This window comes from Platalea leucorodia (assembly GCF_965183815.1).
Source record: "Platalea leucorodia genome assembly, chromosome: 4".
NCBI lineage: Eukaryota > Metazoa > Chordata > Aves > Pelecaniformes > Threskiornithidae > Platalea > Platalea leucorodia.
This window is the reverse complement of record NC_138826.1, coordinates 38637192-38654009: the sequence shown is the minus strand read 5'-3', so window position 1 is coordinate 38654009 and position 16818 is coordinate 38637192. Positions and strand designations below refer to the sequence as shown.

At 45.7% G+C, this 16818-nt stretch overlaps 1 protein-coding gene across 1 annotated transcript in view; it reads right to left on the bottom strand.

Annotated features, from left to right (window-relative positions):
* The window catches only part of MCU (mitochondrial calcium uniporter), a 92952-nt gene extending 78721 nt beyond the window's left edge, over positions 1 to 14231 (bottom strand). The window contains exon 1 of the mRNA XM_082309807.1: positions 14078 to 14231. Within this exon, the coding sequence (XP_082165933.1) occupies positions 14078 to 14209 (132 nt within the window). The 5' untranslated portion in view covers positions 14210 to 14231. The remainder of the gene's footprint in view (positions 1 to 14077) is intronic.
* Between the last annotated feature and the right edge of the window lie 2587 nt (positions 14232 to 16818).

Sequence of the window (16818 nt, the reverse complement as noted above, 5' to 3'; positions counted from 1 at the left end):
TGAATGGCTGATGAGAGCCGTGGGTAGAAAAGAGGCAAGTGTCTCGTCAGAGACTGGTTATTTTTCTCCTATCAGATTATTTACCTGCAAAAGCCACATCACAATTAAGCCTGCAAACAGCAATTATAACTGTTAGAAGTTAAGATGTTTTATGTTGGGTCATGTGTAAGGTCATGCTCCTTCAGACTCTTTTGAAAAAGTTCAACTAATAGTCCCACAATAACATGGTAGTCTTATTCTCACAGCAAGGATGAGGGAAAAAACCCCTATTGCTAGATAAAAGCGTTAGCACAGGAAAAAAAGTGTTCATGATTATGAGCACACTATTAAGCAAAGGCGAAAAAGTAACATTGCAGCAACAGCACTTGAAAGACTAAGTGGTGAGTAAGAACAGCATCTCTGCACCAAAGTTACCAGAATATAAATCAGGAATATAAAAGAAGTCACTGAAGTGCTTTGATGTGCCATCAAATTCCTGTACTTATAATAATAATAATGATAGATGGCAAAGCGAAATACAAGCAAATGACAATAGTTCAACTGCATCCTATTCTTCATCGACCTTTTTTTCCCCCCCCATTATTTCGATTTTCTGCCTGGAACTCTCCTCCTCTAGCTTGGAAAACAACCAGCTTCCCCGTGAGTCAGTGACATTTATTTATATGGATCAGCAAGTTATCAATTTGCCTTTCGGTATTGATCAACTTGAACTTCATTAACTGATTTAAAAAAATATGAAGTTATACTTACAATGTCCTTTCAACAGGTGTAATATTTTTCAGTTCTGCAATGAATTATGTAGGTGTTTTTCACTGTGAGACCTGGAAGGGTTTTTACATTCAGGTAATAGACAGTAAATCAAGGTTTCCCTACCAAGAAGTCATACAGATTTTCAGTGCTTATCTCATGTTTATGTACCAGCTCTTCATGCATCTCAGACAGCCTACAGTAGAAGCTGAGGGACTCAGCAAAATACCGTTGCAGTAGGAGAGAAGATACAGTAACAACAACGACAACAAAAAAGTGTCTTTTCTTCTATTTTGACTAGTTATATTTCTTCAGACAACAAACAAGCTAGTGGTAGATCTGTTCATTTGTACAAGCTTCAGGCCGGAAAGCTTGCAGAGACTGCTAATGAGGTTGGGAAAAGCCTCACGTAACTCAGTGATTACCATGACTGACAATTAATATTAAGGTGCAAGCTTCATCCCAGCGCAGAGATAAAGCCAGAGCAGAAGAGCTGCAGCTGTAAATGCTACTCATAAAACGCTAATTCTAATCGCTTTAGATTAAAGAAGTTTCACACATATTATTTGCAGGGCTAACAAACCAAGCCAGTCACTATCAGGTAAGTATAACTGTCTTCAAATTAAGTGTTTCAGAGAATGCTTTTCCCAAGGCAAACTGTGGCCAAAGTAACTCATGTAGAAGTGTTTTAAACTACCTCATGCTTACAAATGGAGAAAAAGGGAAATACTTTTGAGAACTACATTAGCCTAACCTAAAAACAAGATTCATGGGATACTAGTTAGTACTATGAAAACCAAAAGCGCCCTGAACTTGGAAAGTATGACAATAGAAGATTGAAAGCTTTATTTTTTATTTTTTTTTTACTTTGTTTTCTTTAGAAAAGCTTGAAGGAAGCACAGTAACAGAGCTGGAGTGCATTAAAAAAAATTACCAGACAACAATCAGAGGGTTTTGTGCGTGTGTGTATGTGTGTGTGTTCAGTGGAAAGGAGGTAAGGGCTTACTTTATTGGTTAGCCAAGGCAATTCAGTAATGGTAGACTTGAGTAACAATATGCATCCCTAGTGAGGCATGGGTTTCCACAGTCAGCTTACTCAGACACCCATATAGTAAGGTCTCCATATACTCTAGGGTGTCTCCGAGCACTGCGATAGCAATTCAGCTTTCTTCATGTGCCTGCAAGCCATGTATTTCCACATTCCCAAGATTATAAGAAAACTAAGTGTTCATGAGTCAGAACCCTGCTTGAAGCATCAGCAGCTCTAACTTGTGGCTAGAAAAATCACATCCTGAAGGAGGCAAACAGAGCGCTGTGCTGCCATCAAATTTGTATACTAACTAGTTCGGATACACAGTGAAGATGAAGATATACCCATTACTTGCTTGTCACATGGCAATGCAGATTCCATCTAGTGTAGAACTCCACACAAATTATGTAAATACTGCCTTGAAAAGTACTGTGGCACTTTGACACTGTAATTCCAAGAACAAACAGCACTCTATGGTGCACTCTAGTCTATAAAATGTCACGCCAATCATAGCAATTCGACTTTACGAGTGTTGCCAAATCTCCTAAATGAAAGTAAAAACTTGGATAAAAGTGTTTAGGATGAGTCAATTACACACCTACCTCTCTTTGAGGGACAAACCAAGAAATAATTACATCTGACTGACCACAATAACAAACAATTCCTTAGGAGAAAAAGAGTACTTGTTTTAAATCCTGAAAGCAACATTGTTCTGTGCTTAGGTGTTCTTGTCTATTCTTCTCCTCTTCACTGATACTTGAATAATTTAGGGGACAGCCAGTTCCTATACTTGAGGAGTAAGACTGTATCAAACTGGACTCTGATTATTTTTCAGCCCAAAACAAAAAAAAAACCCCAAATCTCTCATCTGAGCCACCAACAGCAGTTTTTACTTCCATGCTTGCCCAAGAAGTAGGTCATGAAAACAGCATCTCCACCAGACTCATTGCCCTAGATCCAGAGCCCTTGGCGCTCTGCTCAAAGTGGAACTGTCTGTTACCAGCGTGCTTGGGGGACGAGACAGAAGGATGTCCTGCAACAGATATAATGTGCGTATCATTGACTGCAAAAGGAAAAAAGCCTGATGCTATAATTACAAACAGACGTTCAGCACAAGAAAAGGAACTGCTACATAGAGAAAAACTGAATGGTGTACAGGAACAGTCAACAGAAACAACCCACCTTTGGAGAAAGATAAAAAACATCATCTGTTCAAAATGCTATTTACAAAACAATTCATTTCACAAGTGCCTGTGTGGTATTAATGCTTTTCTCAAAGTCCTTTCTTACAGCATGCTTGCCAACTCAGAAGACCATATCTGCATAGTCTCATATCCTGCTCTACTCAATCTAGCTAAATAATGAAGAGGAGTACTTTGTGAAACTGTTTGTTTAAAATTACTCTCTTGAGCATTAAATGCCAAAAGGAAATATGAAAATGGTCACTCCTACACACAAGAGTGACTAGCTGATTCAAAATTGTGATTTATTTTTAATGAGTGTGTGTGCAAATCTGAGTCATGTTTTTTATCTTTGGATAAAATCATTCTTAAGATAAAATTAATCTTGGACACCATCACTCTATTAAACTTTGTGGTCAGAAAAATCCGTGGCTTTTTGGCTTCAAACCAAAGCTCTGTCTTGGACCATCAGCTTCTTGTTACTTAGCAATCACACTTGCATCACCCCACCAAGCAACTAGGAATGGACATTTCAACACACATAACTGTTTCTCCCTTCAACGCCACTTTTCCAGGTGTCAAAAAAAAACCAAAAACAAACACACACAAAAAAACAGGTCCACGGTGAGACTCTGACTGGAAATATTTCAAAAATCTCTCTCCTTTCAGAGCCTCACCTCACCTGTCTGGCCAGTAAATTCTGCGAATAATATGGCGTTGTAACACGCTTTTGAAGTGCGCAAGAAGTTCTAGCAACAACCCTTTTTAAATGATGCAAAAAGCTCTATTAATGAAAAAGCTTTTCAGGAAAAAATTGCTGCCTCAAAGCAGCAAAGCGACCTCAGATTAACAAACCTGGTATTTTGCAGCAGGCAGGCTGCAAGTAAGCCAGTACGTTCAGTCTCAGGTGATGCTGCAGTCAAAACGGAGTCTGGATATTCACATAACTCTTACTCCTGCTGTCTTCACTTGCCTGGAAATAGTCTCAAGCAACATGCCCTCTGCTTCCCCAGTCCTTCTACGTGAGGCATGGCATGGACCATAGCCTGAATGAAAGCCAAATAGCACTCTGTCTTAAGTTTTCCAGGCAGTTCATAAAGTATGAGAGCAGCTTATCTGGAACTTGCAACAGGAAGGGAAAATTCTTTAATATATTCCTTTAATTCAGAGGGGAGTATTTGGAGCTTGTTTCATTACTAGCAATATACATTGCTTGTAATACAACTCTTCTTTCTTAAGATAGAGACTAGATTTGGTTCTCTTGAATCCGTTACACCCAAGTCCAAGTGAAGAATCCCACTCTACTCTCCTCTTAAATACAAATATTCCCAAACTCAGAGGAAACCATACAGCACTGTACTAGTGTAATTATCAAATCTACTAAATATTTAGACAATGGAATTTCTGTTATCACTGCCTTAGCAACAAGTCCCTCGATATCGGGAATAGCCTTGCAGCAAGCAGCGGTCTCCCTTGGGAGCTCTTTATGCAGCAGATGCTGTTATGCATCACAAACATGCCATCTTCTAACATCCGATGTAACGTTCAACTCCCCCTTTCCCCTCTGCAGGAAGCCAAGAGAATTTCCCAAGTCACATGACAAATTAGAGCATTTTCATTCCAAAAAAGGAACCGCATTTTTATTCCCTGGGAAATCTCTGCACTTTCTCAGTTCACTGTTATTTCAGGGAGAAATTACTTTCTCTGCCAGCCTTCCCTCCCATCTATCCCCCACACAAGAATCTCTGTGATGTTTCTGACAGGCTCCCAATTAATTTAAATGACTTTTAAAAGGTTACTGCTGCATTGCATATTGACTGTGTCTGAGTTTTGTCTAGAACCAGAAGACATGAATGGGACATGGTATATCAATTTGTTCTCAGTGGTAAGCATTATGCACCAGCCCCCAGCTATTGCTTTCTAACACGCAACTTGGAAGACTCCTGTGTCACTCTTGTGCTATCTTGGACAGCCCATTTTCTCTTAAAATCTTCATTTGACAGAGTAGTATTTAAAATTCTCACTTTTGGAATTACTTTGCCAGGCAGAAAACTCACTATCACTTAAGTCCAAACATCTAAGAAAAATGACATGGGTAAATTATGAGGATGTATTTTTAAAAAAAAAAAATGGTTTAAGTGGAGAGAATAACTCTATTTCCTTTTACAATAATCTGTCACAACTACTTTCTTTAATTTTGAGACATACCTTAGAGTCTCCTATTCTGATTAAATTTCACAACCTGCATTCTGGCTGATGAACATTCATTTGCTATTCAATCTAGAGATTTCAGCTACAAATCAAAAAGAATGCAGCATCATTAGAAGTCAGTTTTGGCAAAAGAAAATGAGGACTTAAGACAATTATCACCATGCCTTAACAAGGGGGTCTACAGTACATAAGTCAAGTGACAGGTAGGCACACAGATGAAGGAAAGCACGTAGAAGAGAAGAGCGGCTGATAAAGAATAAACAGTCACGGTTTGGCAGATACCGCGAATTCACGTTTCAGCTGACAGTGAGCAAGCCCATATGTCAAGGGAGCACCTCCTGCTCATCAGAAGCTGTACCTTTTACCAATCATTGACAAAGCCATGAATTTACAAGGACCGTATGTTGGGTTCTATCTGAACGGTTCTTAAAGTTGCTCTTCCAGCCATTTCCAAAACATACAAGTCTCAAATGTAGAAACAAGCCATCTCCATTCCTACATTTAGGGAACACATTTTTCCTTAGTAGCTCCAAGGTACAGTAATAATTGACATGAGCTCATCCAAATAAACTCACTATGCAGCTTCAGGAAACATGACGTTCTTCGTAACAAAATAAAACAAGGAAAGCTTTGCCTAGCTCAGTGCTTCTCAAGATAATATGGTGACGCAGAACGGAGAAAACATGGAGCAACTTTAGACTCTCTTCCAGCAACTGACCTAGAAAATTGGAGGATGAGCTGGAGACTCCCCTCACAACATGGGAGGAAAAGATGCTGTTTGCTGGCCACCAACCCTACGGTCACTTCACTCATGAACTGCTCGGTGAGCTGCTTCACCTGAAATTGCATGCACACTGATCCAAGAAATCCACTTATTTTTTGTTCCACCTTCCAACCCATGTATGTCAACTAACTAAAGTTAAATCCACTGGCAAAGGTGTCCTCACCTCACTCCGTACTCAGATGCTCTGCAGTGAGGAGCCCTGTGCGGTACCCATTTGATACGAGTGCTCAGGTGTCCCTAGCTCCTGCACACATACAGAGAAATAGATCCTGCTCTGAGGTACATTGCAAAGCCAAGGCTTACCACTTTTAGCTGGCAACCATTCTCCCTCACCCTCTTTCTACAGCCTCACACCGCTTTGAGTCTATGTAAGCTTCGGATAACAGCAGGAGCAGCAAGCTACGTACACATCTTGGGACCTATGTGACGTAAACAAGTGAAATTGTTACCATAGCATTATTCCAAAATCCTCTCAAAACAGCAATACGTTCCACAAAGCTTTTCTTAAACCCTATAAAACTTCTTAGGCTATGACCTCAGAGTGAATTATTTTATTCCCAGCAGGCTGCAGGACAGAACACAAGACTGACAATCACCCAGAGGGTATTTTATGGTGGTCGCCCCCCAGTAGATCCTTCCTAAGTTATCTATCCAAGTGAAATTCGAGTTTTAATTATTCCAATAAGCAGTTTCAGAGATTTGACAGTTTCCTCATCGCACAGCAGTCCCCTTCCTCCTGGGGAAGCCAACAAAAGTAAATCGCTGAAACAAGCTTATTCACCATATTTTTTTCCCTCTCCTGCTTATGCAAGTTGTTCTACATTTCCTAATTCCTTAAGAGCTGCCAAGAATGCAGAAAAAGATAGCGGACATGCTTCGTATTTTACACGAGACATAAGTGATACCCCATAGGCTTGCCCTACTGGAAAATAATTGCACATCACATTCAAGTGCTGCATATTTTCATCCTCATTAAAATGACATCTCATTCTGATGACCAATTGAGACCTTAACAGGAAGAAAACCCTTTGCCAAAACTTTAATAGAAAAGGGACAAGTAATTTTCTTTTCATCATTAAATACTCAAGGACAAAACAGTCCTTAAAGCCAGCTCAGTCTAGTTCGCTCTCAAAAAGCAAGTATCAAAATATGACGAAAACCACATCAGCAATATCACAGGTGGTCTCTCACCCAGAGAGCACTTCAGAGATTAGAAGTATTCCTCCATGGCGAGCAGAGTGCACAGTTTCATCTAGCAAAATTGTCAAGGCCAGTTCCTCATCCCACACAGGGCTACCAGAGGCCATGGGAGCAGAAAGCAGCAGTTGGGATCTCAGGAAGAGTGACCGCCAGTTGACACTACAATAAATACAGAAATAAAAAAAAAAAAAAACCAAAAAGAAAGCCACCCAAAATCTAAAACCATTTCTGCATTTCCATGGACCTACAAATGGGAGAATAATTTAAATTATATATTTGTGTCATCTGTATGCTATTTTATAGAATGGCAAACAAGTGACTCATAGCACAAATCTGAAATGAAATCATAAAAGTTACGTTTCACCCTCAAGACTGGGTGGGACCTAATTGCACAGAAAGTTTCATCTTTAGTCTAAAAACAGCTTTAGAAAATGAGCAACAACAAAATATTTTAATTTTTTTTCTTTTTCAGGCTTGAGTCTGGTAAGGCGAGCTAGACCCATCCTGTCTGAGAGCAGCTGAGAAACACTCCCCATAGGGAAAGAGATCTGTCCTGAAATTTTTGTATTAATGACTGGATCAATTGTACCACGATTGTAAATTCCTTTCTCCATCACAGACCCTACATAAAAAGTCTTGATTATTCCCACAGGCTGAGTTATAGATTTTTAAAAATGTAGTATCATCAAATAATTGTCAAAAAACCCAACCTCTACTCCTTTCTGTACAGTGCTCCTCTTTCACATAAAAAGAGCCCTGGAAGGGTGTTCTCCGGACACTATCAAGTAAAGCTTTTTTCCTATTCACTGAATGAACAGGCACATCAAAAGTCACCAAATGTCTTTTTTTTTTTTTTTTTTAATTCAGCCTCCCTTCAAAACCTATTTTGCGCTGTAAGAATGAATGTGATCAAGAGAATGTTTCAGCCACTTTCATACACCAAAAAATACTTGCTGGTCACCCCCCTCTAAATTTTTGTTCGTGCAAAAAAAATCCCAACACAATCTAACAAAAAAAGCTAAAGAGCACAAAATTTTCAACTTAGTACAGGCATTCTGTTGCTCTATAATTAGCCAAGGGCAGATTCCCTTCTCTCATTTGAAGTAAAAATGCTGAAAAAGTTTTCTTTCCTTCTGAACCTTTCAAAACAGCATTGAGTCGTAGCCTTCCCTCTGGCAGTAAATCTGGTATGAGGCAGCAGACCTTGCTTCACCTTGCATTTTAATCAATTTAGGCAGCACTGGATTGGGCAAGTGGCAACGACAGCTACAAGAAATCGTTACGTTTTCACCACCCTCTGCCAGGGTGAGGTGAGCGAGGAGTCAGCGGGACAGCAAGCGTGTGCGTGTGGGAAGGAGCCAAGGGAAGAAGCAGGAGAAAAGGGAGGCTCGGTGGAGAGACCCATCTTTACGGTCAAATCAACTCTTCCTAAGGCTTCCTTGACATTACAAATGTTCTGCTGGGTTGGTATTTATTTATATTTCAGTTGAAGCCACATGTCATCTTGACTTCCAAAGCGACAGCAGATGCATCTTTTCCTGGCCTGCAGCATGCATGTCACTGCTCCTACGGATGTCCCGGTACGGGAGACATTTGAGGTAAGGATAGGCAACAAATGCAGCCAAAGATCTGGCGAGAGTAATTGTTTTATGCCCCTTTAAACCACTGAACAGCCACCAGCTCTTTGGCTTTTTAATCATTCATTTGAAAATTACAATCAGCAGCGTGCAAGGTCAGGAAAACAGAAGTTCAGTTAATTAAAGCAGCCCACCAGTTTCCATCCTCAGCAAAAATACAAACACCACACCAAAATATTTTTCCAAGTCTCACCTTCCTTGCAGCCAGTCACTGCTGCTACGTGAGTTTTGTGAGCCCCAAGCTTCACCTGTTAAATAAATTTGTTTCAAGAGATGGGCAACAGTAGGGCAATATACTGTTGCTTGTGACAGCAAGGGCTTGAGGTGGTTACAGGGGCCCACCAGGGAAATTATTGCCACACCACTCAGCAACAGCTTCTCTGGAAGTTGATGCTGCAACAGTTTCAGCCATAGCATGGGGGAGCAAAAAAAAAAAAAAAAATTAAAAATTATCACCGAATACACATTGTATCTATGCCAAGTAAAGGACAGCTTCAGCACGATGTCCACTGCATCTCCCTCCCAAGGCTTCTCACAACCCAGGACACCTTTCCTCAGCACAGTCTTTGTGGGATACGCTCTCTACGGCATCCTTAATACAGGGCTACCTGCACCAAAATCCTACCCCGCTTGGAGGGCTGATCAACACAAGTAATCCTGGTCCTCATACCTACTTGAAATTTGGCTGCAGTTTAGTTAGGTTCAGTTTTTCCTTTTTAGGTTTAGAAGTTGTCACTAGGAGTCATTATTCCTGGTCTACCCAGAATTGTCAGGATTAACTACCATAGGAATGTCACATACAGCCGAGCCCTTGATTTTCTACAGGTATTTTCTGGGGATCTGAATCAGCTGATTACACACCAATCCAACATAACTCAACCACTGGCCACATGCACTAAGAAACACAATAACAAGAGACTCTAATCTTTATAGGAAGAAAGCCACAAAGATTAGGCATTCAACATGCGAAAGCAGAGCATTTTATTTAAGTCCTTTGTCTACCACTGCATATTTGAGAAACATTTATAGCTTACTTCTTTGGGAACCTTTTTCACAAAGGACTGCTTCCCAGCCCCACCGCATCTCAGCGGTGTGGAGCTCTCGCCGTTGGCAGCTTACCCTCAACGCCCACAGTACCCGGAACAAGGAGTCAAAGAAGGGGCTTCCCCTTCTTCATAAGAAAATTTCCTCTGAGAAACATCCACTTTAATTCTCTCTCCACACTCCTCTGAGGGGAAGCTAACAGGAAAATAGCAGCAATTTTTGTATTAAGCACCAGAAATTACCGCAGTACAAGGGCCTTAATTAGTAGGTAGTATTGTGATTTATGGCTGTTATGCTTCCCACCAGTTTATAACGTAGCAAACACCACTAAACTGAGAAGTGCCACCTAATCGCCCACCAAGCACTCGGCTCCATCCTGCTTCCACTCCCATTGCTTAAAGAGTCCGTGCACAGGACTGTGTGTTCATACCCCACGGCACACCTTGTAACAGCCCACACACACAATACTTTTATTCCACCGCATCTTGCTTGCTGATACCGACCTTTGCCATTTCTGGTCTTCCCACCAGCAGAAGTTACCTTGGGCCTATGAAACAAACTGCCTCTCTCACCTCCCGTCTTCACACGCGACCTCCCAGCAATGCATCAGATCTCCACAGTTCCCTCCTAATGAGGAAGCGCTTACAGCACCAATTTAAAACAAACACCAATACTATTGATGTTTCGCTCTATGAACTACTCAGCCATGCTCATCTCCAAAGCTGTAGCCATCCACCCACGTTACAACCCCTCCAGCCTACTTCTGCAGTTTCTCCACTGCAAAGGTGCTTGCTGACTCTCTCCTCCTCTACAAGGCTTCTTCCACTTTCACATATGTTTAAGTGAGACTGGGAGAATGGAAAGACATGCAACCTCAGATATTTCTGCTATAAGTCTATTTATTCCGCTCTGCCGTATTCTTCCAACACTATGGATACTCCAGCCCCACTTTCAACATGGGTATGCCAACTGACTCTCTCCTTGCCCTTCACAGTCATCCTGCAAGGCACAACACCATCTCTTTCAGAGTGGAAATTCACAAGTATCAGTAAACACTTCCTCCTGCCTGCTTCTTCCTATTCCAAGATCAATAAAAGAATTTCTCATTCAAATTTTCTGCATCCTCCTCCTAAGATCTCTCACACCCTGCGATACTGTTCAGCTAGGACAGAATGCAAAGACTTGCCGCATCCTCCGTAACCCCACATCGATATGCTGAGCCCGCTGACCTTTCCCAACTCTCTCAGGTTTCAAAACTCTTAAGCAAGCTGTGAATGCTTCATTCAAGCCCTACGTCTCTCAATATTACTGTATTCCCATCCGGACCTTCATAAACCAAGCATTTATTTAAGAGTTCGGACCTCCTCGCCCTTTCTACTGTTGGATGCTATCACAACTTCATTCTTTACCCTTTACCCATCTGGAGAGGTTTGTTTGTTTTAAAGTACTGTCCTCTCACAGTAGTCTGGTCAATTGGTCCAGGCTCTTCCAGCATATTTTATATCCCTCTTGAAAGAACTCATCCATAAGACCATTTAGCATTTCCGCCCTATTTCAAGAAAGCCCATTTAAGTTATCACCTCTGCTAGAAACCAGCCATCCTGAGAAGTAACAGACCAGGATTTATTGTACTAAAAACAATACTGCACAGACATAGCTAATATAACCACTCTATTAATTACACAAACTCTTCCTACCTATTTTCTCATATCATCTATCGACTCGGGAAGCTTATATGGTCCAGTCCTATCACAGAGCAGGATCAGTGCTTCACCAGCCATAACCGATTGATGCGAGTCTAACCTGTCCTAACCACCTCCAATAATGCGGATTGAACAACTTTCCCAGGAAATAATTCAGCATTTCGCTACTCTTCCTGTCAGTAAAAAGATTCCCAGCACCTAACCAAATCCCTCTTCTCGCACTGTAAGCCCATTACTTCTTCTCCTGCCCAACACAGATTTTGTTTTTCTGCCTCCTCTTTGCAGCAACCTCCTTTCGATTTTCTCTTTATTATGAAGAGCTCCAGTTCCTGTAATTTCTCCTTGGAGATCATTTATTCTAGGATTCGGCAGCTCTTGGGTTTCTTACTCTCTCCCACCGGTCCACGTAGTTTTTCAAGCACAGTGTGGTGGAAAGGATAACTCATCTTTTCTGTGATGAGATAAATAGGCACATTACAGATTCTGTCAAAAGGAACAGTTAGAATTCTGGGTACCGACCTGCTCTGAGCAAGCTTTCACTTGATCGCTAGGTTCACAGGCACACTTCACCATTCAACACCCAGTGAACTGACTTGCGTACAATCTCCCTATTGAAAAGAAGAAAACCTCAAAAACTAATCACTGCAACACCACAAATGGCTAACAGCCAAGCTGCCAAAAATCAAACAGCATAACCCAACCAGTACTAAAGGCAGAAGAACTTTCTAATCATCAGTCCACGGGACACAAGCAAAATCCTTCCTCTTCCCCAAGCACCTGAAGGAGACAGCTTAGTACAATTTTAGCGTGCTCCTGAGCGTGCCCACACTTCAGCCATGTCCACTCAGCTACAGCCAGAGCAGCGGCAGCAAACTATCCCAGACAAACAGAAGAAATTCAGGATAGTTTTTAATATTTGTTATTAATCTTCTTGCATGTTTACTGCTACACTTAGCCTGATTAGCAGAATCAAGCATGAATCCAAGTCTCTGTTAAATTAATCGCAAAGGTCAACTTAAATTTAGATAAATAATTTATTATTTTCTGGGCCAGAGACTGCTAAAAGTGACAACTTAAATGATAATTAGAAAAGCTGAAAAGGCTGTTCCACACCTGACCAGAATCCAGGGTACCAGTGGCCTCACTTGTCAGGTTGGTATTTACAAAGTCTGAAGTCAACGCTGCAGAAGTCACACTTCACACATGTGAACAACCGCGCTGCAAATATGGGACTGATGCAATTGAGACACTCGATACCGACAGAACCTCTGGCATCCCATTGCTGTGAAAACATGCCGACACCGTTAGACGAACTACCGGCACCCTGAAGATACAAGGCACAAACACTTAGCTGCTCTTTAAACAGGACCCTAGGGATTTAGCGTTGTATCTCCTGTTCCAATGGAGCTCAGAGCCCTGCTCCATCACCCGATTAAGACACGCTTTCGGTGGCTCTACGTAGTTTCGCGATTAGTTGCTTCAGCAAAACAACAAGTGAGCGACAGGTGCACACCTCCAACGGCAGCTTTTTTTATAGGCAGCAATAAAACAGATTGTGGCAAAAGCTAGAAGAATATCCCACGGTTACATACTGTTCCCTTAGTTTAAAAGGAAAAAAAGCCTCCCGGTATTTTTAGCAAATCTTTCGAGCTCCAAGACGCAACCTGCCGCCTTTACAGTTTTTTTCCGCCCTAAGACACATAGTAAGCAACGCATGTGCTACCAGTCTTCTCTTTTCTGGCAAAGCCATTAAGCGTGCTGCTTCTGCAGGGGAAGCAAACAAAAACTGGCTTTTTTATTTTTGTCGTGTCTCCCTCCCCAAGCCGCACCGGCCCGGCTGACCCCACCGCCTCGGAGGGGATTTGGGGAGCCCCCGAGTGCCTCTCCCCTGGCTGACCTTGACGGGGGGCAGCAAAAAAGGGGGAAAGTGATTTAAAAAAACCCTCAAAAACCAAAAAGGAGGAGATGCGCTGGGCACTGCGCTCGCCCTCTCCCCTCCGCGCCCGCTGCCCCGGGCCGATGCTCCCCCCCCCCCCCCCCCCCGCCGCCCGGGGGCTGCCGGTCCCCCCCGCCCGCTCGCCCCCCCCGGCTCTCGGCGGCCCCGCGCGCCACCTGGCGGCCGCGCCCCGCCGGGACCCGACCCCCGCCCCGGTAGCCCGTACCCGGTACCGGCGGCTACGCCGGGCCGCTCCCGGGCCCTCCGGAAAGAGGAGGGGGGAAAGAACCGGCACGGCGCAGGGCGGGGAAGGGGAGGGGGGGGGTGTCGCTTGTTGCCGGGGCGGAGCGGCGGCGGGAGGGCCGGGGAGCTGCCCGCTGGCGGAGAGGGGCCGGGGGCTCGGCTGCCGCCGCCCGCCCCGCTCAAGTTTCGCCCGGTGACGGCGCTAAGAATAACGTGCAGCTGCCGGGGCCGGACCGGGGAACGGGGCAGAGGAGCGGGGGGGGGGGGGGAAGCCGGGGCCCCCCCGCCGCTCGCGGTTTGCCGGCACCGCGCCCGCCTCAGCCGGCCGCCGCCTGAAGGGCACGGCTCCCGCCTCACTCACCGTCCGGTGTCGCTGCTGCTGTTGCTGTTGGCGGCGCCGCCCCAGCGCCGGGAAGCAACCGGCCGCCGTCAGCGCGGCGGCGGGGCGGCGGCAGAGGAGGAGCGGCAGCGATCTGCCCGCCGTGGCCGCCATCGCGCCGCTGGAGCCGCCTCACGCTGCGGCGGCGGCGGCCGTTGCTGCTGCCGCCCAGGGGGGGCGGGGGGGGGGGGGGGGGGAGAGGGAGCGGCGGGGCGGGGCCGGCCGGCGGCGGCGGCCAATCGGAGCTCCCCCTTCGCCGGCCCGGGGCTCGTCAAGCCAGGCCGGGGCCGCCAATCGGCGCGGCGCGGCTGACCTGTCCGGAGAGGCGATTGGCCGCTGCCTTCCCTCCCCTGCCGGCGGTGGGCGGGGCCGCGCTGGGGCTAGAGGACAGGGAAACTCCTCAGCAGGGGCGCCGCGGGGTGGAGCCGGCGGGGCGGGACGGGGCGGGGCCACCCGGGGGGCGGGGCCAGGAGGGGGCGGGGCCAGAGCCGGGCCCGGGGCGGGGCTGGGAGCGGCGGGGCGGGGGTGCGCTGGGGGAGGTGGGGTGCAGCGGGGAGGGGGTGCGTCGGGGGAGAGGGCGGGCCAGGGAGAGGGGGCAGAGAGCCAGGGTGCAGCAAGGGAGGCTGCAGAGGCACCACCACGGCCCTGGGCATGAGGCGCAGGGATTCGGGGTGCCGGGTCAAACCGGCATCCCGCCCCCGTGGCAGTTTCGATGAATGCTATAAAAAGTGGGTGACCAAAATATATATATATATTGCAGAGAGAGAGATGCACATGCATACATGGTGGGCCGGGCCGCCAGCGTAGACCTTGCAGCACCTGGGTTAAATAAGCAGTATGTGCTCAGTTGTTTCTTGAAAGGTGACTTACTTGGACTATTTTTCTTAAAAAAGACTTTTCCCTTTGGCCTGGGAGTTGTTACAATACTGCTGGCGGCTCCTTTTAAATTCCTGGGAAGGAATAGTCCGGAAGGGAAACGAGCCTATCGCTTTTAATACTGGAAGTGGCCCCAGAATTGCTCATTAGAAAATGGAGCTTTGAAAAATATTAATGCACAAGCAGTCCCCATGTGCAGCAATACTGTTATGGCTGAGACTGAAACGAAGTGCCTTGGCATAAAGCATCTGGGATCCTGGATTACTATTATTTTTGAAGTCGAGGAGCCCAAGTCCTCGCTGCATGGAGTGATCGGGATGCACCTTCTCCTGAGAGTTGAGGAGAGGAGGATGCTCAGGAAAGGAGAGTCACTGGAAATTAATGGCGAGAAGAGAGTGATGAGGCTGGAGGTTGCTAAAATCATCAGGAACACGTGGCCTTAGAGACTCCGGCTGTTATTTACCACCCCTGTTTGCCACCAAGACCTTCTAAAAATACAGAGGGGAGCATGACCGGGTGATGGGGTGACACGGATGTGCTTCAGCCGTCACCCACACCATGGCGGCACCCTGGCGCCTTCCTCCTTCCATCCCCACGTCCCTCCAGCTGCCTTCTCCTTCCCCTTTCCCTTCCCCTCCCTCTTCCCCTTCCCCTTCCCCTTTCTTTCTCAAGTACTGCCTTCACGTCTGCTCAGATGCTGAAGGGTGTTCTCAGCTTTTCCCCAAGCAATGCAATTTTGGAGCCACACAACTCGCCCCTGAGCAATCCTCCACCCAAAGCCTTCCGAGACAGTTTGCAAGGCTACGGGCTCCTTTCTGGCTGGGTTTTCCTGCAGGGATGTGTTTTCCCTTCCTTCTCTTTGTCAGTTGGAAAAAAGTGGTTGAAGCCATTGCATCCTAACTGTGTCCTTCTGGAAGGATTTACCTACAGTCTTTCCAGTTTAGCACGTTTAGCACTTCAATAATTATTTGCTTTTTCTTGCAAGATCAAGGAGACTTATTGCAGCAGCTGCTCTGAGCTCCACTGCTGGAGGGCAAGCGGCAAAACCCACCTCTGAGGGCTTCACAGGCCAAAAAGAGCAAATGCTGGAGGACAGCGGCTTGCTTTCAAGACACCAGTGCTCCTGAGATGGGCAGGAGACAACCAGTCTCGCGGGCATGCAGCCTAAGTGCCTGCAAAGACAAATTCAGATTGAACCTTTGCTCAACCCCTGCTCATGCTATTTCCCTCTCCTTCTGCACTGAAAACTGACAGCAGGAGGAAAAGTACTTTAAAATAAGTATTTTGTGCAGCACAGCCCTCTGTAATGACCCCAGGAGCATCCGCACTGGAAGATGCTCCCACGCACATCTCAGCCACCTCATGGACCACAGACGGGGCGTCTCTCTCTGGGGACATCAGCCTCTCCCCGGTATGGTTTGCAGTGTCCCCACACAATGGGATGAAATCTTCAAAATGGCAAAACTGGAGTTAACACAGCCTGGAGGAGATGGAAAAGGGAGATTAGAAAGGCAGGAAAGGGGGAGGAAGGAAGTCGCCAGGATGGGGAAGGTCCTGGGGAGGGCAGAGGATGCAGCCCCAGCAGCCCTTTGGGGGAGAGCCATCTCTTTGTGCCATAAACTACCCAACCCAATGCTTTTTTTTGGCTGGATGAGCAGAAATGCATTTGGGATGAGCCCTTGTGCCCTCCCCGTAGGTCTCCTATGGGGGCTTGGTGCCAGCAGCTCCAGGGGAGGGCAGGGACAGGGCATGTCCAGCAGACCCTGGGCTGCCAGACCTGCCTCAACCACTTTCTCCTATTCCCTGCTCCTCCAGCCATTCAGATTATATATCTAGATATTTATTTC